General features: G+C 42.0%; 1 protein-coding gene and 1 non-coding gene across 2 annotated transcripts in view; both read right to left on the bottom strand.

Annotated features, from left to right (window-relative positions):
- WWOX (WW domain containing oxidoreductase) overlaps window positions 1-25,739 on the bottom strand; it is a 922,682-nt gene that overhangs the window by 622,394 nt on the left and 274,549 nt on the right. Inside the window, exon 8 of the mRNA XM_028096534.2 lies at window positions 23,888-24,152. Coding sequence (XP_027952335.1) covers window positions 23,888-24,152 — 265 coding nt within the window. The remainder of the gene's footprint in view (window positions 1-23,887; window positions 24,153-25,739) is intronic.
- Window positions 18,451-18,556, bottom strand: LOC114204336 (U6 spliceosomal RNA). Its single transcript, XR_003608162.1, has one exon. It is a non-coding gene; the product is annotated as a U6 spliceosomal RNA (small nuclear RNA).

The following is a 25,739-nucleotide window of genomic DNA, read 5'->3' as shown; positions in this document are numbered from 1 at the left end:
CTATGGATTTGCCTATTCTGGATATTTTATCTAAATGGAATCACAGAATAGGTGACCTTTTGTGTCTAATGTGTTAGTCCCTTTCATTTAAAAAATAAATAAGGCCCATGAATGCAACTCTGAGCCTAAAGATCAGTTCTTCAAAAAGAAAAAAAAATTCATAAAACACAGAATACTTTAAAAAACATAAATTGATTACACTACTGGTACCCTCTGATGATGGGCATTATTTACCAAGGAGCATTTATAAGGGGGGCTTATTACCAAAACAGGTTGTGTAAGTGGAAAATATTAACACATTCCCAGAAAGCATGCTAAGTTAAGAGATTATGGATCCATATGGCTATTAGTGAAAACGCACATTATTCGGGGATATTGTCCCAACCTTTTAGCTCGGGTCATGGGCTAAAACAGACAACTGTTTACCAAATCTTCCCTCAGGGCCACTTAGGGAAAAGGCAGGGTAGGCTAAGTGGTCTGTAGGCCAAGGACAGTATGATTTCCAATCCAGATTATTCATCCACTTGAGAAATGAGAATTTTTATAATTCTATTTCTCCTTTCCCTGATTTCCTTAGTGAAGGTCCAACAACATGTCCCCAAATCAGACTGGAGAGCACAGTGTCTATGTGTCCCACAACGGGACTGAATGGGGACCTATAGAGAAATGAAAGGGAGGGAGCAGCCCTTGCCAGACCTCTCGAGAAATTAGGCCTCCCCAGGAAGAATGGGGTGGGGGCACACTGAAATGGGGTGGCGCTTACCTATTTACAGAGAAAGGGGGAAATACAGACAGATCTGGGTTCAAATCCTGCCTTGGCTTCTGACATGGCCTCTAAATCACACCTTTATCCTCTAGAAAATGGGCACTGCCATTAAGATTAAATGAGATATGAGCACAGAGTAGGCACTCAATAAATTCTAGCCACTTGGCACTATCGTTCCTAGGCCGTCACTTGGTCAGGGTGCTTCGTGTGGACTGTAAGACCCTGAGTATGGACCTCAGGCCACACTTTCCTCCCTCCCTCCTCACCTTCTCCCTCTCCCTCCCTCTATTCCTCTCCCTTCCTTCTTTCCTTCCTTCCTTTCAACTGGGTTTAGTGTTGGATAGCCAGTGAAGCTAGGCAGGGAGTCTCTAAGGATTCCCTACACCACGTCTCTCCCAGACAGGTCAGTGCAAGCTGTTCCTAGGCCCTGACCAGGTTCTCATTGAGGCTGGTATGCTCTGATCAGCTTTGTCTTCTCCACAACAGGTCACTACCCGTGTGTTCCGGGTTCTAATTTCCAGACCAAAAAGCTGAGATTTCAGCTTTTGAAATCTATGGGAGGGGAAGCATGGCAGCTCCACCACCATCACACATTGAACATGACCGCGCTGAGGTCCAAAGGTCCACAGTGGGAAATCAGGGAGTTTGACTCAACCTTGTCTTATCATCCAGTTGACTGTCTGCAAAAATGTCCATTATAAAAACATTCCTTTAAACTCTTTACCTGAACACAAACCTTAACTAACCTAACACGTGGCAGCCCTGGAGCGAAGTAAGCATGAGAACTGTCTGAGTTTTATGGGTCAGAGTGAGAACCGGAGAACAAGATTCTACAGATTCTACAACCGCAGAATCAAAGATTTGTTGAGAACTTACTATGTACCAGATTAGTAAAATGTGTCCAGGCCCTTTCTCTCCTCAGCTCCTCTCATTGTTGGCTCCTAGGCATCCTGCCAAGCCTCAGCTCACTCAAAACAAAGGACCAGTCACCTATATTTATGAATAATGACAGCTGCTCAGCATGTCTGGACAATGTTGGGTAGCTTCTTCTTGTATGAATTTAAAGAGCATACAGAAATCTCCAGCCATGTGTAAATTTGCTGTTGGACGCCTTGTTTTTCAAGGGTTGTCCTTTTTAGCCAGCCTGGCATTTCATCAAGCATCGTAAAGGAATTTCTTCAATTAGCCTTTCCCACGGATGGACACCACCTCCCCATACCTGCAAGGGCACCTCACACTTGAAATGCCCCCCTGTGTTCTGAAAAGAAGGCCAGTCTCAGATGCAAAAGTCCTCAGTGCTGAGTCCTTATTTTCTTTCCTGTTTTCCTTCTGGCACGGCAAGACCAAATCTGTTGCTGTGAACCCAGAATTGCATTGGGATATGAATTTGACACGAGGCAAACACCTCCCCTTAGCAAAGGCAAATAAAACAAAAGTTCAACGAGCCTCAAAGCCAGAGTGCATAAATGTCACTGCGCCTGGCAAGAGGGGCGATCAGAGGACAGTTATGAAATCACCGTTCTCCCGGGGTGCTGGGGAAAGGTTACCGTGTTGCGTTCAGGGTGTGTGTTGGGGGGCGGGGCACAAGTGCTGGAAAAACAGCAGGGACCATGGGGCGGGACCTGGGGAAGCGGCATGGGTTGGGTGTTCTCGGCGCGCACCCTGGCGCACCCACCGCCGCCTCGCTTCTCCGAGCTAATCAAGGGAAATGTAACTAGTCCAGGCAGCAGGGCGAGTTTACAACAACTGACAGTAACTATAACATACGCCAGTTTGTATTAAGATGTTATTGCACCTTTCCAGTTCTAATCACCAATTATGACTCTATTACTCCTACTTGGCAGTTCATCTGCTCCTGCCTCCGCTCAGGGCGACTTGGAGACAGACCTCTGATCCCCCGGTTCCACTTCAGTGGGCACCCAGCACGGCGGCTGTCATCTGCACACACTGAAGAGGTAAGGCATGGCTTTTGCTGAGATAACTGTACCTGACCTTACAACAATTTACTAAGGAAATACCTGCTTAATAGCAGTGTGAGTGCAGTTTCCTTTATGCGCACAACGGCACTGCAAATTAGCGACAACAGGATAAATCTATGGCCGGCTCACTAGACACTTCATTAAATCACTGTTCTCTTGCCTTGTAGCGCGCTAATAGAATCACAGCCCTCGTTAGCTACTGAATAAAAGATCAATCACAGACTTTGAAAGCTCTTGCTACCAGCTTCCAGAGGAAACAAGGAAAAAAAAAAGGAGAGTGAGCAAGAGAGAGAGATATTTAGGATCATCGCTGAGATTCTGAATGGCCTCGCTGCAAGTTGCTTAAATTACCTTTTCCACAACTGACTCCAACTGCAATACTCAGAGGAACTTGTTAAGCCTGCTTTCAAGAGCAGCACTCTAATATATGACTGCTAGGCCCTGGTCAAAAGTTCATAATGTGCATATGTAAAAAGGTACTAAATTGCCTGAGGGCTAAAACCAGAGGAGTTTAATTGTAGCAAAATGCTGAAAATGGTCTGTTGAGGGTCCTTCTATTGGGATACTGCTGGGTCTGGCTGATTGAAGTACAGAACATAAAAGCCTTGCAACAATATTTCCTTAAATGCTGGGGAAACTGGCAGCAGTTGGTATTGCATGAATGTTGTGGTTGAAGAAAAACATTTTCCTCCCCTAAAATAAATAGAGTATTAAGAACTGCTCCAGCCCATAATTCTAAAGCATGACGGAAAAAGGGAGGGCTCAATGATAATAAATAAGGTATATTTCATAGGGCATGTCCAATCTCCTCCAAGTATATTTTTACATGGGGCGCAGTGAAGGTATTCAGGCATGACCTGCAAGGGTTTGGGGGGGCCATAAATGGCTCTGATTTTGAAAACAGCTTTGCACGGCTCCTGGCTGCCTCTCCATTCTCTGCATTAGGCATACCCAAGTGGGGATCCCTGCCGGCCCTGTTTGGCTTGTCTTTATTTCTTCTTTCATTAAATCAGATCTCGAGTTCCAGCTACACACACATTTGGCTTCTGCGGGTAGGATTCTCAACCCAAAATTCCCCACCTTCCCCAGATACACTCCTACCTTTTTTCCCCTTTCTGGCCTTCCTAATTAGTTCCTCATTTGGATGAGTGACAATATGAGTTCAGTGGGTGGTGACTCAGATGCTAGGAGGGCCTGCGTTAAATATAGGACACCCAGGAGAAGCTAGAATTTGCTAGGTGGGCTCTCTGATTTATAAGAAGTGTGTGTGAAAGGTACAGTTTTCGTGGACAGTGAAATACCCATGTGCCATTTTAATCAGGTTTTAAGAAATCTGTATCAAACATGGAATTCCACACATATGTTGCAGCACCAAACTCACATGAGGGCAACACAGTATGGTTGGTTTGACAACCATGAACGCTGTGCTAGTCAACTATGAAACTTGAGCCACCGTGTGGGTTACATCTGTGCCTAGATTTTGACAAATGAGATTAGCAATATCCATATCCTTACTGATATCTTCGATCAGCATTATTCTCCAAGAAAAATACCTTCCAAACTTGGAGGGAGAGGCAAGTGATACTTCCTAATATAAAAGAACAGACTAAAATCTCAGACAAAGCACCTATTTAATGTTGAACCCTGCATTGCTCCAAGACTGCTCCACTTCATCGGTCCAACCCTCAAAGGTCACCTGGATTGGTTCAGAATATACTGCATTTCATACTCTAAAAGGGGTCAAATCTACTCTCGAGTTCTTCAAAAGCAAAGATGTAGCAGGTTATTGGACGTGCCCCCCTATGCTGCACCAGTTTTTTCTCTTGCAAAGTGCAAATCCAAGTTATTTGGGCCAACGTTCTACAGAAGGAGCGGGCAGCTTCCAAAAGGCTAGTCTGCTTGACCTCTGGTCTATTATCCTTAAGTGCTGGAGAAATCTGGGCACTTGAAGCACGAGTATTTGAGGAAGAAAGAAGAGAGCACAGAAGGAGTACACTGCAAGGTGGGTTCTTGAGTAGAAAACTAAGGAAACGATAAAGCACAAGTTGCTCCCACAGCCCTCAGGAATGTCAGACTTGGCAGGCCACTGGCACTCTGCATCCCATGATTCCCTCCAGGCTTCAGGTTGTCCATCTCAAAGGGCAGGAACGGACCTATCCTTACCATCGCCATTGCCTGATTCCCAGCCATGGGTTCCCAAACCACAGAGGAGCAGGTGAGCTCCTTTGGCAGCAATACCAAGCTCCATCCATGGTGCTGCTCCCAGAAACCACACTCAGCCCTGGGGATGGGGCCGGAGCCTGCGGAAGCCTTGGCATGCTGTGCGCTGCATCTCAGGGAAGCAGCGAGAAGCAGTGGGGAGGGCACATATGTCAGATGCTCGGCTCTGCCCCTTACGAGCCATGTGACTGAGGCAAGGCACTCAAGTCCTTGATTCCCTCATCTCTAAAATGGACATAATAATCTGTAATTCATTAGGTTCCTGGGGGAAGTAAAGTAATTGGAATGACATATAAAACATACCCAGCCCACTGCCTGGCACTCAGCAAAATGCATCTTCCCTACTCTCCTGTCTCTCCCGTGTAACCCTGAAGACAGTCCAAAGGATGCTCAAATGAGAACACCGTAGACAGGCCCATCCTAAAATATGGTTGCAGATTTCAATACGAGTGCAATGAAAAACCATGTGGACTCTCTGGGGATGACCGTATTCCAAGAAGGGCTTTATCTAATATCGCCGCCCACACTTAAGAGTCAACTCAAATATATGAACAGATGAGACTTATTATAAGCTAACAGTGTGTATTTAGTTGCACGTTTACAAGCTGATCACCCAGAACCTATAGAAAAGCATGAACATGATATTCGTGACTCACTGCTTCCATCCTAAGCCAGCTTCTTAAAGACAAACCGAAGACTTCGAAGGCCACCTTGAGAATTTGTGGGCAGCTTTCACTTTCTCGGGTTAGTAACTGGGGCTGCACCTGTATGATATGCATTTCCATTTCCGTTTGCTCAAGTGTACCCAATCCCCACCCCCATCCCTGCCCCCCCATTTGTGAAAAGAATGAATGAATACAAAATGTCACAATGAATGTGTGAAGGGACAGCAGGGAGGCCAGAGTGACAGGGTCAGAGTGATATCCAGGGGAACAATGGCACTCAGTTTAATTTCATGCTTTAATACTATGCGAAAAAGTGTGTACTAAAATATTCCTTAAAAAATAATAATAAACTATCCCTGATTTTAAAACCATCAGCAAAATCCCCGTCACCCACGGATGGAGCTGCTGTGTGGACTGGGTTTTATGGACACTAGAGAAACGCAGCCTGCTGCAGGGTTACCTTCCCGGGAAGTCATGCAGCCTCACTTTATGAATATTCTGTGTCATTTCCATACTCGGGGTCCCTGTGTTTAACTCATCGCATGAGTCCGGAGTCCTACAAGCCAGTGGTTTCCAGCTGAGCAAGTTAAAGCAGCAACCACACTTGATTAATTCAGAGAGAGGAAAGAGAGCCAAAGTGTATATTTAGTGCTTTTCTAGGAGAAAATTACTTTGGATTTGCATAAAAAGAAACAATTAGGTATTCCTCTCTCAAAATACTTTTTAAAAATCTGGCTTTCTTGAATATCCCTGACTGTAAATGTCTATAACACTATGTGTACAGGGCAGACAGATGTCTTGTATGATGCAGAACGTACCTATGAAATTCCAAGCTCTACCACCCCCACCCCCAACACAGACCCCCAGAGGACTTCAGTACCAAACATAATGAGAGGCAAAGGAGTTGTGGCTTTTTGTCCTAAATAGCCAGAAATTACTGAAACTGAGAGCTAAAGACTTTCAAAATGAAATAGATTCTAGAACTGATCAGTGAAGATCTCTATAAGCATCAAAGCCACACCCAAGTTACTATGCAGCTAAATAACAAATAAGGGTAAGATAACCAAAGACAATTCTGAGATGTTCTGAAATTAGTTTAGAAAAGCCCTGCCTGTTATGGACTGTATCTCAGGACTCTAAAGTCGCATCTTGCAATTTTTCATATGTAACATCAAGAACGCCTTCGGGCGGGGGCTGGGGGGGAGGACCTGGGTGGATCAGTTGGAAGAACATGTAACTCTTAATCTTGGGGTTGTGAGTTTGAGCCTCACTCTGGGTGTAAAGACTACTAAAATAATAATAATTATTATTATAAGCTTTTAAAAAAAACCACAATGCTTAATTCCCAGGACACTTTGAAATATCCCGGGATACAAAAAATATGCATCCATTCAAAATACTGGAAAGGCCATGTCAGTTAAAACATGAAATAAGTGAGAGTCTCAAAGTGCCAAGAAAACTCTCTCAGCATGAAGCTGAATGAAACAGTCTTTTGACATTTCAGGGTCCCGTTTCTTGATCTCCAAACTAATGGGCTTGTCCCGCATAATTGCCAAGGTGATGGCAGGACTGTGATCACCTGAGATGACCAAAGGGAGCCTTAGTTCATCCTACCACGCCAGCCGCTTGTGGATCAGTTCTTCCAAAGTCACCCGCTGGCCTCTGTTTAGGAACCGCGATCCATTAGTTTACTAGTATTATCCCTCTAGGTTATAATTAATAGTAGCAACTAGCCTGGAAAAACTTCAAGTAGTCGTCTAAGTGAAGTCAATTAAATACCGAGGTGACACAGGGAATGGAAATTGTTGGAAATAAAGGGTTTTCTTCTTCCCCTGGCCCAATAAGGATGTACAATCATTCTGTTGTTTTTCCCCCAAGCCATACACAAGTGAAACATAGCGCCACCTATCAAGAGCCTCCAGGGCTCCCGAGTTTATATATGCATTCCTGTGTGCATATATATATAAATGTAAACATACATGCACTTTGTCAGATTGTCTTTCTTGTATTAATGCCAAAAAGTGAGGTGACTTACGTTCTGTTTATTTTTCAAAAGCTGCATAATAATATAATTTAAAATTATATATATACATATATGTGTGTGTGTGTGTGTGTGTGTGTGTGTGTGTATATGAGATGAAATAAACATGTAGGTCAAACAATGCTGTATCAACAAAACAAAACACTCCACTGACAGGGAACAGGGAAGGGTAGAAGATAAATACTGAGACAGAATCTGCAGGCCAAGTTCAACCAGAGCAAGCTATGTACCCTTCACCTCTGGGGGGATTCCTGAGTTTCCTCATCCAGAAAAGGGGACCTTTCATGTGACTTCCAGCATGGAGAGTCCAGCAGAAGCTATTAAGTTCACGGTCCTTTTATACATACCTTCTGTGATCTTCATGATTATTGTAAAAGCAGAGAGTCTTATAGGAAGAGCTATCAAGATTTCCCAAAAGAAAGCTTAGCACTGGGGGAAAAAATAATTGTGAATAAAAGAGGAGAAAGAAAGAAAGGAAAGAAAGGAAAGAAAGGGAAGAAAGGGAGGAGAGGGAAGAGAGGAAGGGAGGGAGGAAGGGAGGAAGAAAGAAAGAAAGAAAGAAAGAGAAAGAAAGAAAGGAAGAAAGGAATTTTTGTATTTCTAACCAAAGTAATTCAACTTTGGTTGAATTCACCTTCACTCACTCAGGACAAACGTGTAAGTCATGAAGTGACACCTGCATAGTGAAGCTCTGTAGGCTAAAACCTGTGATGAGTCATTACTTTGAAAGAACCTAGAGAGCAAGGAGCAAATCTGGACTGAATGAGAAAACTTTCTGCTGTTTTATGCAAAGTAATGAAATGGCATATCTGCAAGAGAGCTTTTGCTACCCATGAATAAATCCCGCTTCAGAAGAGCCATCATCTGAGAACCGAGGAAGGCCTTGTTAAGGCCTTTAATGAGGACAGCAGAAACGAACGAACAAAAAGGGGGCAGCCAGACGCACACATAATCACAGAGAACACTACCAGCCAGTCTGAACATATGCCAACTCCCCTAAATGCACAGATTAGAATCATAGGATGGGCACACGGTGCATGACATTTCAACATCGAATAAAACCATCCTGCCAGTGGCCTCACTTAAGAAAATGCTTACAGAAATGCTGCCAGCCCACAAGGGGATGTGCATCTTCTCTGTTCGCAATGCAAATAGCTCTTTATAAGGATGATCAGTCAATGCTGCGTGTGCTAATTTGATAGCTCCGTCATCAGATGGCATTGCAAATTTCATTACATATTTTAAGTCATGTTAACATGGTTTGTTAATGTTGGTATTCACTAAAAGTCCACAGCTATTTAAATAATGAATAGGCATGATAATTTTTATATATATTATGGAAGTAACACATGTGGATATTCTAAATATTCTTTTCTTAGAATCTGTCCTACATCATTAAGTGTCATCACTAGAAAGATATACCAAGATGCTTCTGAGACACCACCGATTCACAATTCTAATAGTTATCATTAACAACATACCATCTGAAGGAAAAATACTTTAAATTACATTAAAATATAGCCCCATATCACCTCTAGCTGATATCCCTAAGGCAAGAATTTAATGCTACTGCTTTAGAAAAGACAGGACAGTATTTTGTTAAGCACTAAACAAAACTTAAATGTCAGCTATCTTCCTTGTTTGTTTATGCATGCACACACACATGGGCATATCAACAAATCCATCCACAAATGTATATAGCCCCTCTGTATTCCTGCCCATTTACCTTCCCTGTTCAGTGAACACATTAAAAGTTGTTTCTCCTTATAGTTCTGCAACATTTATCTCCTGGCCCCTAATACTGCCTTTGTATAGGCTTACAAAACTTCCAAAAGGCCAACTCTTTCTGCCTACCTATTGGTCTTTATGTTAAAAACAAAACAAAACAAAAACCTCTTCTTCCTGACTCACTTTCTTGCTGGCATAAAAATGGCCTCTCTGAAGCCCAGACACAACCTGGAGCCAACAGAGGCCATCAGTGGTAGGGATTTGGAACTTGAGCACTTGAGCCCATTGGAAAGAGCTCGCATCTCCACTCTACTGCCTTTTGGTTATGTGGCCTTGAGCAGGGTATTTATTTATCCTGACAAGTTTCCCCAGCAATAACAGGGAATAGCAATCTTAAACAATGTGAGAAATAGATAAGGTACACAGCACAAGTCCTGGAAGACAGCAACTGCTCAATGAATGTTAGATTTTGTGGGTCATTCCCCTCATCATCGTCTTATCGCCATCATCATTAACATTAATAGGACACTGTAAGATCCCAAATCCTCAACCAGGCCCTTGGTGGCCTTTTTTTTCCCCCTTCACCTCCTGCACAACTCACCACAAATCCATGTGCATTAATGGAGTCTGTGCTAGAACACTGACATTTTGATTTAAAATTAGAAATTTTCTTCTTCATGAGTTTTTGCACAAATTTTGATTTTTTAAAAATACTGCATTAAATACTATCTTGATTATTGAGGTTTGTTTGTTTTTTTTTTTTACCACATCCTTAATTTTGTCCCTAGTCCTGGCCTCCACGCTATACCACTGCTTCAAAGTCTACCTGAAATGTTCTCTTATTTGTGTCTACATTCCACTTCCCGTATGTCCTTCAAGGCTCAGTAAAGATGTCGTCTCCATTCTGCAATTTTATGTGACTATTCTTACATCAACCCCCGAAGTAGAAAACACTGTAGGACCAGTGGTGCCCATGCTTCCTCACGCCTGCGTTCTTGACATGTCTGCCCTGTTCAATATAAGCACCCATAGGCCAGGGATCATGATTTGCTCACTTTTGCATTTTCTACCCCCTGAGGCAGCTCACGAGGCACTCAATGAACATTTATCAGATGTGCGCAGATCAAACAGTTCTACAGTGGCAATTTTCAAAGGACAGATTGCTATTTAGCGGGCGGTAAAACTGGGTCACAATCATCACTTTAAAAAATGAAATACAACCAAGATGAAAACAGCAGACAACACTGCCCACAGTTAGAGGGCTATTTCATAAAATGTTTGTTTCAGACACACACGTACATGCACATGATACACGAAGACACACATACGTGCATAAGCTTAAGGATACATACATTGGGTTGTAACATAAAAAATCTTTGGTGGTAATCAAAAAAAGTTTGAAAGACATTGTTCTGGACCAACAAGAGGACATCCGGACCCATCATGTACGACCTGCCTGGCCACAACAATACAAAGGGCAAGCGTTTCAAAGTCATCCAACTCCTCCGAAGTTTGTAAAAGAATCAGATTAGCAACATCCTCAGAGACCAATCCTGGATAACTGAGAAACCCTAGGATATCAGAACAGACTTGCGAGGAATTTCTTCAGTATTAGTTACAAAATGAATACTGGTCTTTATTAAATAAACAACACATTTTTCCGGTTGAAATAATCATCACGAAAACTTGGTGACAAAAATTGCATGTGGTGAAATTGAGATTTGCCCAACCTAAAAGTTTGGTTTGGTGGGAATAACTAATACAAAGAAAAACTCATGAGACAAAAGCTGTAAAATTTGGTGTGTACAGAAAACGGATGATGAAATCTTCACTGGTACAATATATCTGGGCAGGGGGGAAAGGTCCTGGTGAAAAGAATTTCAGTAAAATACATTTTTTTAAGAGCAACAGCTTAACTATCTATGTATCAAGTTTAAAAACTTGATCAAAGTATTTAATTGACTTAATGGAATTCACCCTGTATTTCACTACCATGAAAAAAATTGATCAGTGTTAATACAGTTCTGCTTAAAATGTTTTATTCATAAACAGACTTAAAAAAAGAAAAGAAAAGAAAAGAAAAGCCTCAGGATCAAAAGAGCAGGCTGAAATAGCTGGTTTTACCTTCCCTGCCCCCAGGCAGGTTCTCTAAGGGCGCATGCCTATCTCATGATGTAACAAAACCATCACTGAGTACTTACTATCCGCAAGTGTCCATGTGCACTGCGATTGCTAGCTAGCTCTTGTCATCGTTATAAACCATCTTAAATGAATTAAATATGAAATAAATGAATTTTTCACAAAGATATATTTAAGATATAAAAAGCTAACTGGAAAACAATAACGGGCATGGGAGAAGGACGGTAGTCAAGAAATAGAAAGAAAAAGACCAAAAAAGAAGTAAATATATGGTTCTTAGGTCCTTGAAGAATTGGGATTACATGCATACACATACACAAACACATACCTATCTGATTAAAAGGTTTTACCCTCTCAGCAGCTGGAGTACCACTTGATAGCAAACAGTATCTTGTATCATGTTCATCATTACAAGGACAAAATGTGGAAATACAGATGAAAGTTTCCCCAAATCCTGAACACAGGATGGTTTTATTAAAAGATCCATTTTCTCAAAGCGTGTTGCATCGTCTCTTTGGTTGGGCATGGATGATTCAGAAACATGTCTAAAAGTGCAGACCAAGATAAAGTTGCTTTTGGTCTGGTGTTATTAACAGATTTAAGGGGATATGCCTGTACTTCAACCTAAATCGCTTTATTAATTCATATTTGACCTGCTTCCAAAGTCGGATTTAAGGTGACTAAAAGAAAGAAAAAGCCTAGAATAAGGGGAACAAAATGTAGAGCTACTAAAAACCAGAGGAAGTTGACATGCTCACCATTAGCATTAATATGGTTTGACAAGGCACAAAATTGGACCAGGGCTCCAGCAATATGTTATAATTTCATTACCAAGCGGAAGATAGGATGGTAGTTCCTCAGGGGTTCTCCTTGGGATTTGGAGTGAAAGGGCACTGCTAACGTGCCAGGGCATAGCTTCACGTGTTTTACGATCAAATAATAGACAACATCCCCGACAAAAGCTTCTTGTGTAGTCTTAGACATCACCAAGACCTCAGGAAAAGCTCTTACTTCTCCCCATTTCAAAGAGAAAAAGAAGATCTGAGTTCCAGAGATGTAGTGTGATGTGCCCACGATTACAGATGTCCCTACAAGGAAGGGTGGAGCCCGGGAGCCTGGTGTCTCCGACATCAAAGCCCAGGCACAGCCTCTGTGCTAACATCATGCGACACTCTTCTTCCACAAAATAGATGAACTCGCTCTTCTCGGTTCCTACCCACCCTGTACCGTTGGTGGTGGACGGTGGGAAACAGAGGCATGGACACATAAAAGGTACTTAGAACCGGTGAGTCCTGATAAATGTGAATTGTGGTTTTTGTTGTTATTGGGCTTTGTCCTCTAGGCTCACAAACATATGCTCATTTGGAGAAAATCCACAGTGAGTCTCCCATACTGTATCGAATACATTTCAGATCTTAACTTTACAGACTAACATGGAGGCATAGCGATGGTAGACATGGCAAAGGTTAGCTTAATTTTTTTCATTTTTCATTTTATGTATTTATTTTTTTATTTGGATTTGGATGAAAAAGGCCTCCACTGTAGACTTAAATATGAATCCAATAGACGCTTGAGCCTGGCAGTGAGACAAAATGGCACTGGAAGATGCGGTATGCAAGCTTAAGGTGGAGAGGAAAGCAAACTGCAACAGAGAAAAGACCCTTCCAGGTCCAGGATAAAGGAATTTGGTAAGTTCCCCAACGTTTCATGCATAAGAAAGACGCCAGCTCAGTCCTAATGGTTTTAACAGAGAAAACAAAAGAAGAAATCTATATTATTTTCATGACTGGATATATTCCAGAAGCTAATTCTTCTGAAATATGTTGTATTTCTTTTTTTTTTCTTTTAAACATCTTCTTAATGCCTTCTTTATAGGAAATGTGCTTAGAGTTAACGCTGAGATTTTGGCCATGCTAATTTCATTACATGGTCTTTTATGGTTATAGAGTCTACAAAGAGACAAACGACACATCGCACACACAAAAGCCAACAAGAGATTGTTATGCTCTAAGAAGGAAAAACAGACTTACTGCATTCACCTGCCCAGGAATATTAAAATATCAAAAGAAAATTTAAGTTCCCAGATTTTACAGTTGTTTTTTTTTTCTTCTAAAGAGTGAGAATACTAAGAAAACATTATGCAGGTCTCAGTAGTTGATATACAGTATTTTTTTTGGATCGGGCGAATATACTTTTTATAACTTTTCTGTGCAAGGAGGGACCTTCTAGCTCAGATTACTTGGACACTCTTACTGTTTATTCTTCCCCTTTTTGAGCAGTCAGAAGAGATTTCTCTCAGTACTTCAAATAAATAAGATATCCAGCTGAACAAACACCATATATTCCTGTGGATTACTTTGGCTTCTTAAAGAATATTTCACTTTCTTTTTTCAAAATGTAAATGATTAAAGAGACCCCATCATATGAAACTCAAAGATGAAATGTTTCCAAGTGGTGCAGATTCTATACAAGGTGGTATGTGGAGAAACAAAAGCCTCAGCTCAGTAAAAAACCTTGATATTTCACAGGGGAAATTAGAATATTACTGAACAAGATACTTATACATTTTAAAGGACAGGTTTTAGAACATGAACACATTCAGAATCACTGTGTTCAACATTCAAAATCAATCTCTACAAGATTTTCTGAAAACAGCAAAATAGAAGCGTTTGTTTTCCCTTTACATTCCTACTTAAAAAAAAAAAAAAAACCCAAAACCAAAATAAGAAATCGTGAAGACTATACATAGTCTGGAATAAGAATAATATTCTACGTGGGCTTTGAAATGATATCGCTGAGCCTTATCTAGCTTTATGGCTTAAAAAAAAAGTCCAGGGTCTCTGGCCAATTTTTGAAACTTGAATCAAAACTCAGCAATACATGTTTCTTTAGAAAGAAAATTTGGGTCATCGATTAACATGGCCCCCTCCACTAAAGCAACAAGAAAATAAATATTTGACTTTAGGAAACATAATCCACACGTTTCTTTATTCTTCTCATAAGCTTTCTTATTAAAGGTCTAAATCTTATCTCCCATCATGAGGCAGAAATGCATAAATATAGAAAAAACAAAATGGGTGCATCTGATACCTCTCCGAGGCCCAGAAAGAGGGAAGAAGACAAGAACACAGAAAGAATGCAAACAGGAGAGCAGCAAGGCAAACATCAACGTGTCAGGGGCACATGCTATGGCATGAGGCCAAGAAATATCAAAGCCTGTGAGTAAATCTGCCACCATATAAGCCTACCAAAAGGCAATGGAAAAACCCAACGAAACTGAACTTGTCAAGTGTCTTCTGCCTCCCAGTCTCTGTACCACTGTGAATTCCTCCCCCTGTGAATGTGGGTCACACCCAGTGACTTGCTGCTAACAAACAGAAGGGGCAAAAGTAGCAAGATGTCACTTCTGTGGTGAGGCTGCAAAGGGCCATCACTTCATCTTGCTGGTAGACCATTTCCTCCCTGCCTTCCACACTCTGATAAAGCAAGTGCCATGCTAGGGAGTCCCGTGTGGCAGGGGACTGAGAGAGAAGCCTCTAGCTAACTGCCAGAGAGGAACCCAAGTGTCCAATCTACTAGGCCACAGGGAGCTGAATCCTGCCAATAAGCACGTGACCTTGGAAGTGGACCCTCCTCCAGCTGAGCCTTCAGATGCTTACAGCCCGGCTCACACTGTGAGTGCAGCCTGGGAGCTGACCCAGCAGCAGAGGACCCAGTGAAGCCCACGCCCGGGGTTCTAGACCTACAGAAACTGGAATGTAAGTAGATGGGGTGTATATTTATAAAAGGGCATAGGCTGAAACGGGTGCTTGTGAGAAAAAAAAGAAATTCTATACGTTAGGTCAGATTACACCCTGATTTAAACCTCAGATCCCTTCATTCTGCTTCCCTCCACTATGGCAAGTCTAGACGGGTCTGCATTTTTGATGGCCTCGCCTCAGGCTCATGACCATTAACTGAGATGCAGTTGGCTTTATTGCAAGTTTGGACCTTTGGGGTCTTCTGAGCCAGTCATTCCCAAGTGCAGGCCCAGCACTTTCAACAACAACACAACAGCGACACTGTCATGAGTTTGCCAGAAGTTGAATATATTCCACAGTTGGGTCCTGTTTACAGTTTTTGGCATTAAAATACCCATTCCTTAAAAGTCAGTGATGATAGTCGATGGTGGTGGGTTTGTTTTTCATGGTTTCAGAATTAAAAGTATGAATCTACGTTAGTATCCCTTTCTTATTTCCTTCTGAATTATACTGCTCTCCAAAATCCATAACCCACAGGACCACTAATTTGGTCAACTGACTCACTTTACAGATAACAAAACTGAGGCCCAGAGAGGGTAAACGACTTGCTCAGAGACACACAACTGTTTGATTACACCAAACCCTAAAATTATATTGAGACAAGAGATAGAGGTGTAAACGCTGGAGCCTAGAGCCCGGCACTTAGTAAGTCTCCACATCATATGAAAACTTCCACTCATTTTCAATGCGCTGGTTTCTCACAGTCACAAGAAGGGGGAGGGGTGGGTGTGGGTTTCAGTTTCTGAGCAAGCCAGCACACCAGACTGGAGCTGTCTTTATTGCTGCTGAACACACACATTACTGTCCACCTCACAAGGACCCATTAGCGCGTCCAGTGAGCTATACAAATGTCACTATCCGTAGAAAACACTAGTGCAGCACCACCGTCCCAGGGCAACGCAAGCCCCCGGCATCTGTCTCCTCATGCTGGCCTCCGATGCCCACGCTGCGCTCCAGCCAGAAACCACTGGAAAGAAGCATGAAATTGGAGAAAAGGAAACCGAGAGGGGAGGATCAAAGGCAGCACCAAGGACTTAAAAGCAATAAAAGGGCTAGTGAGGGAGTGGGGACCAGCCCGCGCGTTACCGAAACACTGGCAGGGGTGCAGGAGAAAGGAAGGGGAAGAAGATAAAACTAGGGGAATTTCAAATCTTGGCTAAATGTTCATTAAATAATTTGTCACATATATTAAGGCCAGATAGTCACTTTTTCCCCTCTCAGGTGCTCATTCAGGAACAAAGGCCTAACCAGACTGAAAACGCTGAAAAGCGAGGCAGAGAAAATGCCATGATGAGAGGCTACAGCCTCACAGAGCCAAGAGTATTTCCCTTCCCTTTGTCTTTAACAAGAAAGGGCCCATCTTCCCTCAAAGCTAAGGTGTGGCTTCAAAGAGGCAGCTGGTGGGGTAGAGGGAGGGCGCCTGGCTGGCTCAGTCTATCCAGCATCCAACTCTGGATTTGGGCTCAGGTCACGATCCTGGGGTTGTGGGATCGAGCCCTGTCTCAAGTCCTGAGTCGGACTGTGCACTCAGTGCAGAGTCTGCTTGAGATTCTCTCTCTCCTCCCTCTGCGCCTCCCCCCACCCCACTCGCATGCTCTCTCTCTCAAATAAATCAATAAAATTTTCAGAAAAATAATCAAATCAATAAATTAAATGTTAGCTTAAAAAAAAAAAAAAAAAAACAAACACAGGCAACCAGGAGGGCCTGCGCTGTGCCCCATGGAAACCCATCAAGTCCTAGCTGCCATTCTGCATGTTACTTGGGCTGGGGTGTGGTATTTCTGTGCTCAATGGTGGCAGGGGCTCATGAGACCTTGGGTCACCGAAGGGTGGGTATCGACTCCTTGGGAAGAGAAGCAAACTCTTACTGGCCAGAAAACATCATGATGACAGCAGCGACAAAAACAACCACAGTAATAAATATTTATTGAGCATCTAGCGTGTTCTCCAGGCTATACAGTCATGATCTTTATTTCTCAACATGTGTCAGTAATAAAAGTAATACCAGTTAATGTTTGTTGAGCATTGAGCACATTCTAGATGCTGTGCATTCCTCAGCTCCTTCAATTCTGCACACAAGCCCGTGAGATAGGTATAACATCCCAGTATTACACATGAATATTAATTAGGTTATGAAATGTGCCCAAGAGGTAGTGTGGGATGGAGCCTGTCCTGTCTTCCCTAAGCCTCTTGGTTCTCCCTCTACACTTTCCCTCCATACACACCCTCCTGGCAGATCCCTTAACCAGCACTTACCTGGGATTTGGGGGGGGGGCCTGGGTTCTGGTCCCGGCTCCCCTATGTACTAGCTGTGGGGCATCAGCCAGGCCCCGTCTCATCTGCTTCCTTATCTGCACATTCTGAACTGCAGTGCCCTGCCCACCTCAGACAGACTAAAGATAAGGGATGCCCTGATGGCTGTCATTCATTAAGCACCTAATCGTCTTCCATTTATTCATTTACAAATATTTACTGAGCATTTACTTTATGGACCAGGGATACAGTAATGTGAATGCAAAAAGAGCACTTTCAAGAGTGGGAGAGAAAAGCATTAAATACAAAACCACAAAAATTATTTTTTCTAAACTGCATTTGTATTCAGTATTATGGAGGAGAAATTCTGGGGTTCCTTCCTTCGTTCATTCAGCACGTATTTATGGAATGCTATTACAGTACTATGAACGCCAGCTCTTAGGAGAGCACATAAAGGGGGATCTTGACCAGATCTTGATCTGAGGCTTCCGTGGGGTGTGATATTTGGAATGGGTTTTAAAGGATGAGCAGAAAGTAACTAAAAGTGCAGGAAAAGGAGGGTTTTAGACTAAAGGACAGTATGCTTCAACAACCTGGAGAAGGAAGGAGAGTGGGGCTTCAAGTAGCTTGAGGTGAAGCTGGTTGCACAGAAGGGGACCAGACAAGACCAGGCGCCTTCCACTCAATTCTAACTTGCTTTCACAGTGACCCCATAAAATAGTCTCCATCATTTGGTCTTCTGTATCACTAATTCTCTCTTCTGCCTGATTTATCCTAGCAGTTAGAGCCTCCGTTTTTTTCTTGCACCTCATTAATAGCCTTTTTGATTTCGACTTGGTTAGATTTTATTTCTCCAGAAATGAATATGGAATGCTTTATGAATTTGCATGTCATCCTTGCACAGGGGCCATGCTAATCTTCTTTACATCGTTCCAACTTATTATATGTGCTGCCGAAGCAAGCACATGACCCCATAAAATAGACAGCATTTCCACTTGACAGATGAGGGAACTATATGCACACTTATTCAACAGAGCCTGCTCAAAAGCCATTATCCCACCTTTTTTTCTTGCCACCAGATCTCAACTCCCACCCTAGAGATACAAAATGCCAAAAAATGCACTTTCCCAGCCTCCTTTGCACCTAGGATATGGACAAGGGACTCAATCCCAGCCAGTGGGAGCTGAAGGAAAGCCTGCTACAGTGGACGGTTCTGAGACAGAATGTTCTCTTCCTTGATAAAGAAGAGAGATGTGCAAAGAGGGGGTTCCATCCCTCCCATTCTAACTTCAGACCTCATCACAGAAGATGCAATGGTTGGAGCTACTGCAGCCATCTTATAAGCATGAGGGAAAAGCCAAGACAATCACAAAGGAGCTGCCTATGCAGTAGCCAAACATAGCTCTGGCAGCCTCTGGATTTCTGGATATATGAGAAAAACAAAACACTATTATTCCAAACACTTTTAACTGGGTGTTCATAACCCACAGCCCAAAACATGAAAACTGACGTAGAATATAAGCCTCAAAGAGACCGAAGCATTTCAAACTTATATAATGAAAACAGGTGGAAACGTTGAGTTTTGAATACAGGCCTAATGATTCTAAATCCTTTGTTCTTTTTCACTCTCCCATATCCCTTGGACTCTGAATTGAGCAAACACTGTTAATTTTAAAGATCTGGACAGAATCAGAGGTGACTAATAAAACCAATGCCAATGATAATCCTGGAAAGTAAGAAGAATGTGTGAGGTCGCAGGGATGTGACCTCAGCAGAAAGAGCACGGCCTCTAGGTCCTTCTGTGGGGTTCTGCAGGAAAGGTCAAGTGTGGCCTGACCACAGTGGGGTCTCAGGAGTCTAGTTTTGTGACATATCTGGACTGGCAAGAGCAAGGCAGCAAGAGAATTCAACCCTCACTCAGGAGTCCCAAAATATTTAGATTAGTGAAGAATATGCTGAAATTTCTACAGTGAAAACTGTATCTCCTCCTCCCAACACAGAAAAAGGCCCCTGCATTTTACTCCAGTGCACCAGTAAAGATTTGAACAGGGTTTTGTCCTTGATCGTATCTAGAGTGTAGTCAGCTGCAGGTATTTAAAGGGGATGGGGGGAAGTATTTTTCTAAAACACTAATTTAAAGAACAAATCAACATCTATTATCTCCTTCATTATGTTTTAAATTATACAACTATAAATCACCCTGCAGCAGGTTATTCAAGGGCAGAATTACTCAGCTTGGCTTTTGCGAAGGTTAGAAGAATGACATCTTGTGCTTTTTCTAGTTATAATTTATAACTTTGCAAGAGAACCAGCGTTGCAGGTCCATCCATTAGCGGGGTAGATGCACATCTGTTAAAACTCAGCACAATCACTGGCTTTACACGGCCACAGGAAACATAACTCAATCATTCCAGAAGTTCTACAAACTCATTTTTTAACGTAAAATGATTTGAAAACGCCGTTCCCTAAAACATCTGCTAAGCTCTTGCTACCCTAACACATGATATTCTTTCTACTGTTACCTGCCAACATAAATATTTGGTTGCACAAAACACCCTAAGAGGCCACGTGACAACGTTCAGCTTCAAACTTACATACCGATCTGCAAAGGGCTGGCTTGGACCTAGGAACGCGAGCTCAGATGTTGTTTACCAGAAATGAAAGTTTATTGGGGGGGGCGGGGTAAGAAGACTGAGGGTTAAGTTCAGGAAGGTACTTCCAAACATTTTAAAGAGAAAACCTAAGTGCACAAGGAGAGATCCACAGGACAGAGGTGCTGTGGTGATCTGAACAAGTGCACTCAGGAGGAGCCCCTGAAGGGTCTATGATATGGGCAAGTCCTTTGTGCTTTTTAACTACAAAAGGAGGGTAATGGTTCTAACATTGCAGAGCCATTGTGAGGAATCAGTGAAGACACACATGCCGAGGCATAAAGCATCACGATGTCTGGCCTAAAGTGCCAAGTCGCATCCTACCTGGGAGTACGGCAGGAATCTAAAGTGTTGCCATGTGTTGACACATGGTAACAATCACCAACAGCCAAAATTACCCCTGAACATCTTTCCTATCACTGGGTCTGGTTTTGTGAATTATGTCACTTGGAGAAAAACCTATATATGAATACTTTATATATACTTACAATGTATATTCATACATACATACATACACAAAATACAACTTTAGAGTATTTTAACGGCATAAAAGAAAGCTAGAAAGACAGGAAAATACACATGATGGATGTGACTTCATTATCAGAAAGCTCCCATCAAACTTTAGTTTCCTTTAAGATGTTTCAAAACCAGTGAAAGAATCCTGTATATTTTTTAAACAATATTTAAAAACACCCTTATTCCCGGGGCATCTGGCTGGCTTAGTAGGTACAGAGTGTGACTCTTGATCTCTGGGTTGTAAGTTCAAGCCCCGCACTGGGCGTAAAGCTTTCTTAAAAAAAAATCCTATTCCCATTTGTATGTATTATTTTTATTTTTACAAAAATTGGTGGGAAGGGAGACAAACGTTTCCCTCACAGACTCCTCATCCACCTGTCCTGACCTCCAGACCTCAAGGGGACAAGGTGCCAAAGACACAGATTTACCAGTAGGGGTCGCTGTGCTAAGATTAATCCCTATGAGTTTCTCATTAGTGATTATTATACTGCAGGCAGCCAAAATGGAAAAATTAATTAATTTCAAAGTGATAATGCATTTACAGCAACAATTAGAAATGTATAACTGTAAAAGGGCAACATTTAAAAGACAGATTACATTTAATAAAGTTGCACAAGAACATCCAATTGTAAAATTACTGATCTGCAACAATATTCCTTAAAGAGGTACTTAAAATAGCCTGACTCCATGAAGGGTGACCTAATTAGTGTAACTAAAATCACCGTAGTCACAGCAAGTCACAGCAAATAAAACAGGGACATTGATATTAGAATACCATTGTTTAATACTTCAGGGAGCCAGCTCGGGTGGAGAAGCAAAGGCAGAGCCTCCAAGCACAAGGCTGGGCTGTGCTTCTTGATTCTTTGACCTTGTGCAATGGGACGTGTACTCCAGCTACACTTGTGTCAAGGGAAACACTTCTGCTGTGCAACACGGACAGAGCTGTGAAGCACAGACAGCCAAGTGGTGATGAGGGTACTGCATCCAGGCGAAGCTTCTTCAGGAGCATTTAGGATCCCAACTTTCACAGGGGGTAAGAATGGGATGCAACTATATGGTTTATGTTCAAAAAATAACTGGTGTTAAAAAGGTAGGAGTGTACTCTGCGTCCACAAAACAAATGTCTTATCCTGACAGAAACAGTGTCAAGCCACGTAGAAAAGGATAAAACACCAGAGCGACTTTTCCAGTAAGCCCAGTCTGCCCCGCCAGTGACACGGACCCACCCCGCAGTTTACAGTCATGCTGATGCCTCTCCCACATGCGCAGAGTCCGAAATGTTTATGAACAAGAAGTGATTGGCTATGAATTTGACAAGTGAGTTTCCATTCCGCCTCTTTATAAACCGAGTCATACAACTCTGATGGCTAAGAATACCCCCAAATACCTAAGTATATAAAGATACTATTAGAGAGAAATTTCCTAAAATCTAAACCTATATACACATTTCACAGTCTTCATATTTTATATGCTTATCTAAAAAAGTACATTTGTGGCAGACAAAAGATGATGTTTTTCAGTTACCTGGGGACAAGAACAGTGAAAGTTCATTCTACTATGGCTTCCTGGAGAACCAGAAATACATGCTCAAGACCAGGCTCTCTTCATCTGGACACCCTTCCTACTTTGCTGATAACTTTCTCTTTGGACCTCTGGGGACAGAGACAGAGGTCCACCCAAACACCACCACCAGACTCCCGGTTTACATACTCCTTTAGTTCTGTGACCCTTGTATGCAACACAAACAATGACATTTTGGAGAATAGTCCTCTCCAAAGGTAATGTAACAACAAAAAATAACAACCATCCTAACAGGAATACTGCACACCTACTACACGCAGACACCATGTCGGGCACGTTATTTAACTGTGCTTTCCAATCTGGAAGCCGTTAGGTACGTGTAGCTATTTAAGTCTAAATTATTATAAATCTAAATTAATTAAAGTAAAATCAAATTAAAAATTCAGTTTCTTACCTGTATTAGCCACTTTTCAAGGTCTCCACAGCCACATACGGCAGGTGGCCACCATGCTGGATAGTCAGATTAAAATCATGACAGAAATTCTATACCCATTATTATAAATGTCGTATCTGTTATGGTCAAACCCCACACCAAGCCCTATTGCCATCTTAGTTGTGAGGAATCAGGCTACGATTAGTTAAATGCCTTACCCACCACAGTAAGTGGGAATGGCCACTGGCGGAGACAAACTGTATTCAGCCCACCACAGTAAGTGGGAATGGCCACTGGCGGAGACAAACTGTATTCAGAGGCCATGGGATCATTTCCCTAAGATAATGAGTTCACCTCATGATACTCATAAAGGCCAAAATGTGTCTGGGCCTTTCTGAGGATTAGATGTTAAGTCATCTAACTAGAACAGTAGTAGTATGCACTAATTCTGGGTGTCTTTAAAGGCCTCTGGTTTAGAAAAATACCATACCAAATATAGTGTAAAATGTGCATTGTTCATTTAAAAGACTTTCTATTAAAATGTTTTCATGGAAGAAGTCTCTAGATATGGTTGTTATACAACCATCAAAAATGTAAAAACTTTCTATTTATCTTTGTAAATATTTCCAAATCTAACCACAGAAATGTGTTTCATCCAAAAGGACTCACCTTGGGGAGGTAAAGAATAAAATGCACTTCTAACCAATGAAAGCTTCTCCAGGTGAAGTTTACACTTGTTAAAGAATTTAGAACATCAAATACAGATTCTCAGTGAAAACAAAGGAATCACTTCTGCTAATTCAGTGGTCACAAATCCATGTTTTTCACCTACTGACCCAAAACACCATTATCAAATACTATGCTTTCTGCATAATAGCAATAAAACAATTGCATCAAAATAAAGAGAACCATTTCCATCAAGACTTATCCATCCTTAACAAAACACCTGAAAACCGTATCGACTATCCAGCCCTCCAAGACGCCTTTAGAGAAACAGATGCCATATAAGTCAACTGAAGTGCGATCGAGAGCCCTTTCCAATGGCTCTGATGGGCCTGAGGATGTCACCGTCAAGACCAGACTTAACACTACAAGAGGCGAGAAGCTGAAGAAAATGCGTGTGTCCATAAAGAGCGCACTTACGGTGTTTGTGATGATAGAAGCCGTTCACTTACCATGGACTTGGTGAAAGGCCGGGCCAAGGTAAACAGCAGTGTATACACCCACCAGTTGCGATGAATGGAGGAGTACATCATGTTTCCAGGATGCACAGCGTTGGACGTGACCCCACGGGGGGACAGGCGGCGATGGAGCTCGTTGGAGAAGAGAATGTTGCAGAGCTTGGACCGGTTGTAAGCCAGCATGGCCCAATAGTCATTTTTAGAAGGAGAAAGGCGGCTGAAGTCCAGTTTTCCCGAGGAATCATTAATATCTGTGAATCTAAAAAAAAAAAAAAAAGAAGAAGAAGAAGAAGAAGAAAGAAATATGACATGAAGCAGCCAATCTCTGACTTCTGATACTAGCTTTTTTTTTTAATTAGAAATCTGAGGAAACCAGAGACAACTGAGAACACAATTGTGCAAACGCAGAAACAGTGTCCCTTAAAAACTAACAATAGTGATTTAACATGATAAACCAAGTGGGTCCAAAGACAGAGTAAATAAAGGCCCAAACTCAGAAATGGGGCAATCATAACATGCTAAACTCCCATACCCTCCCCCCACCCCCGCGCCCTGCCACCCAACATGGATTTTTCAAAACCTTCAACAGGAAGTTCAAGGATAATTAAATTAAATTGGAAAAGCATCTTAAATAAAGGGCTGCTGCTTTTGGAAGCAGAAAGATACCACATTCCTAACCTCTGACGGGGCTTTCCTGGGTTGTTCTAGCCAACACATGAGTCCTGTATATTTTCATTCGAGCATCCAAGTAAATATAGATGAGTCTTGCTGCCCCCAAGACTCTTTTTCAGATTAAAAATTAATGATTATAAAGGGGTTATAACCTTGGTGAGGTGCCATCAATAGTCTTATACGTTTAAAAGATAAATGTAAACAAAGCCAAAATGAGTTCTGGCAGAGTCTACTGTTTTTAAGTATACCCATGGCATGGATACACACAAATCAAAGTAAGTAGTTGGTGTTTTATAATTGGGTCTGACGGAGTCATTAAATACCAGCTGTTTAGTTCTTTCCTTTTTTTCCTTTTCTTTCTCTTTCTCTCTCATCCTCTCTCCCTCTCTCTCTCTTAAGTAACAAAGTAGTGACTGCCCTAAAAGAAAAAAAATCGTAACAAAAAGAATTTTCTAGATGATGGTCTCAGCCTTGTTAGGGACCCCTCATAGTTTCCTTCACTAAATTAACTCTGGGCATTTGCACGAAGTAATAAGGAAACATAAGGAGAGTACTCTGGGTAACTGCTGTGGAAACAGAACCAAAAGGAAAAATGAAAATTATGGAATAATCTGGTTGTTCCTTAATATGAGTTCAGGTTGAGCTATGACCAAGGAAAAGCATCACAGGGACAGATGAAATTCATGTTTTAATGGAAATTAAACCTCCCTTCTGCAAGACTCAGTCAGTGACACCCAATTTCTGGTGTTAAATGACATTGCTGCTCTGAAGTCATCAACAAAGACGATGGCCAGAAATGTTATCACGAATATGGCAACAAGACCTTGAAACTAATTGTTGGCTGCCTGTTTCCAACTCCCCAAACCACAGGAAGGACCCAGACTTCTGAGCTTAATCATCCAAAGCAGTGGAACTTAGCGGGAAATTTAAAAATTTATGGGAGCCTTTTTCTGGTGGTTATAATGATTGTCGGCGGGGGCCGGGAATGGTAGATGTCCTGCAATGCAGACGGAGTCTTGCTCAGTGAAGATTGGCCCACTGGACATTCACGCAGATGAAAAGCCTGTGTATAATTAGCTGATCCTAGAGCCTGGCTGTGTTGTACATATATGCATAGTTTTAACATCCACTGCATTTCCAAGAATGTAGTATAACAACCATGCAAATGAAGAAT

The sequence above is a fragment of the Eumetopias jubatus genome, unplaced genomic scaffold, assembly GCF_037043125.1.
Source record: "Eumetopias jubatus isolate StellerSeaLion01/CBP00866 unplaced genomic scaffold, mEumJub1_p1.0 scaffold_10, whole genome shotgun sequence".
NCBI lineage: Eukaryota > Metazoa > Chordata > Mammalia > Carnivora > Otariidae > Eumetopias > Eumetopias jubatus.
This window is presented reverse-complemented; position numbering and strand designations above follow the sequence as displayed.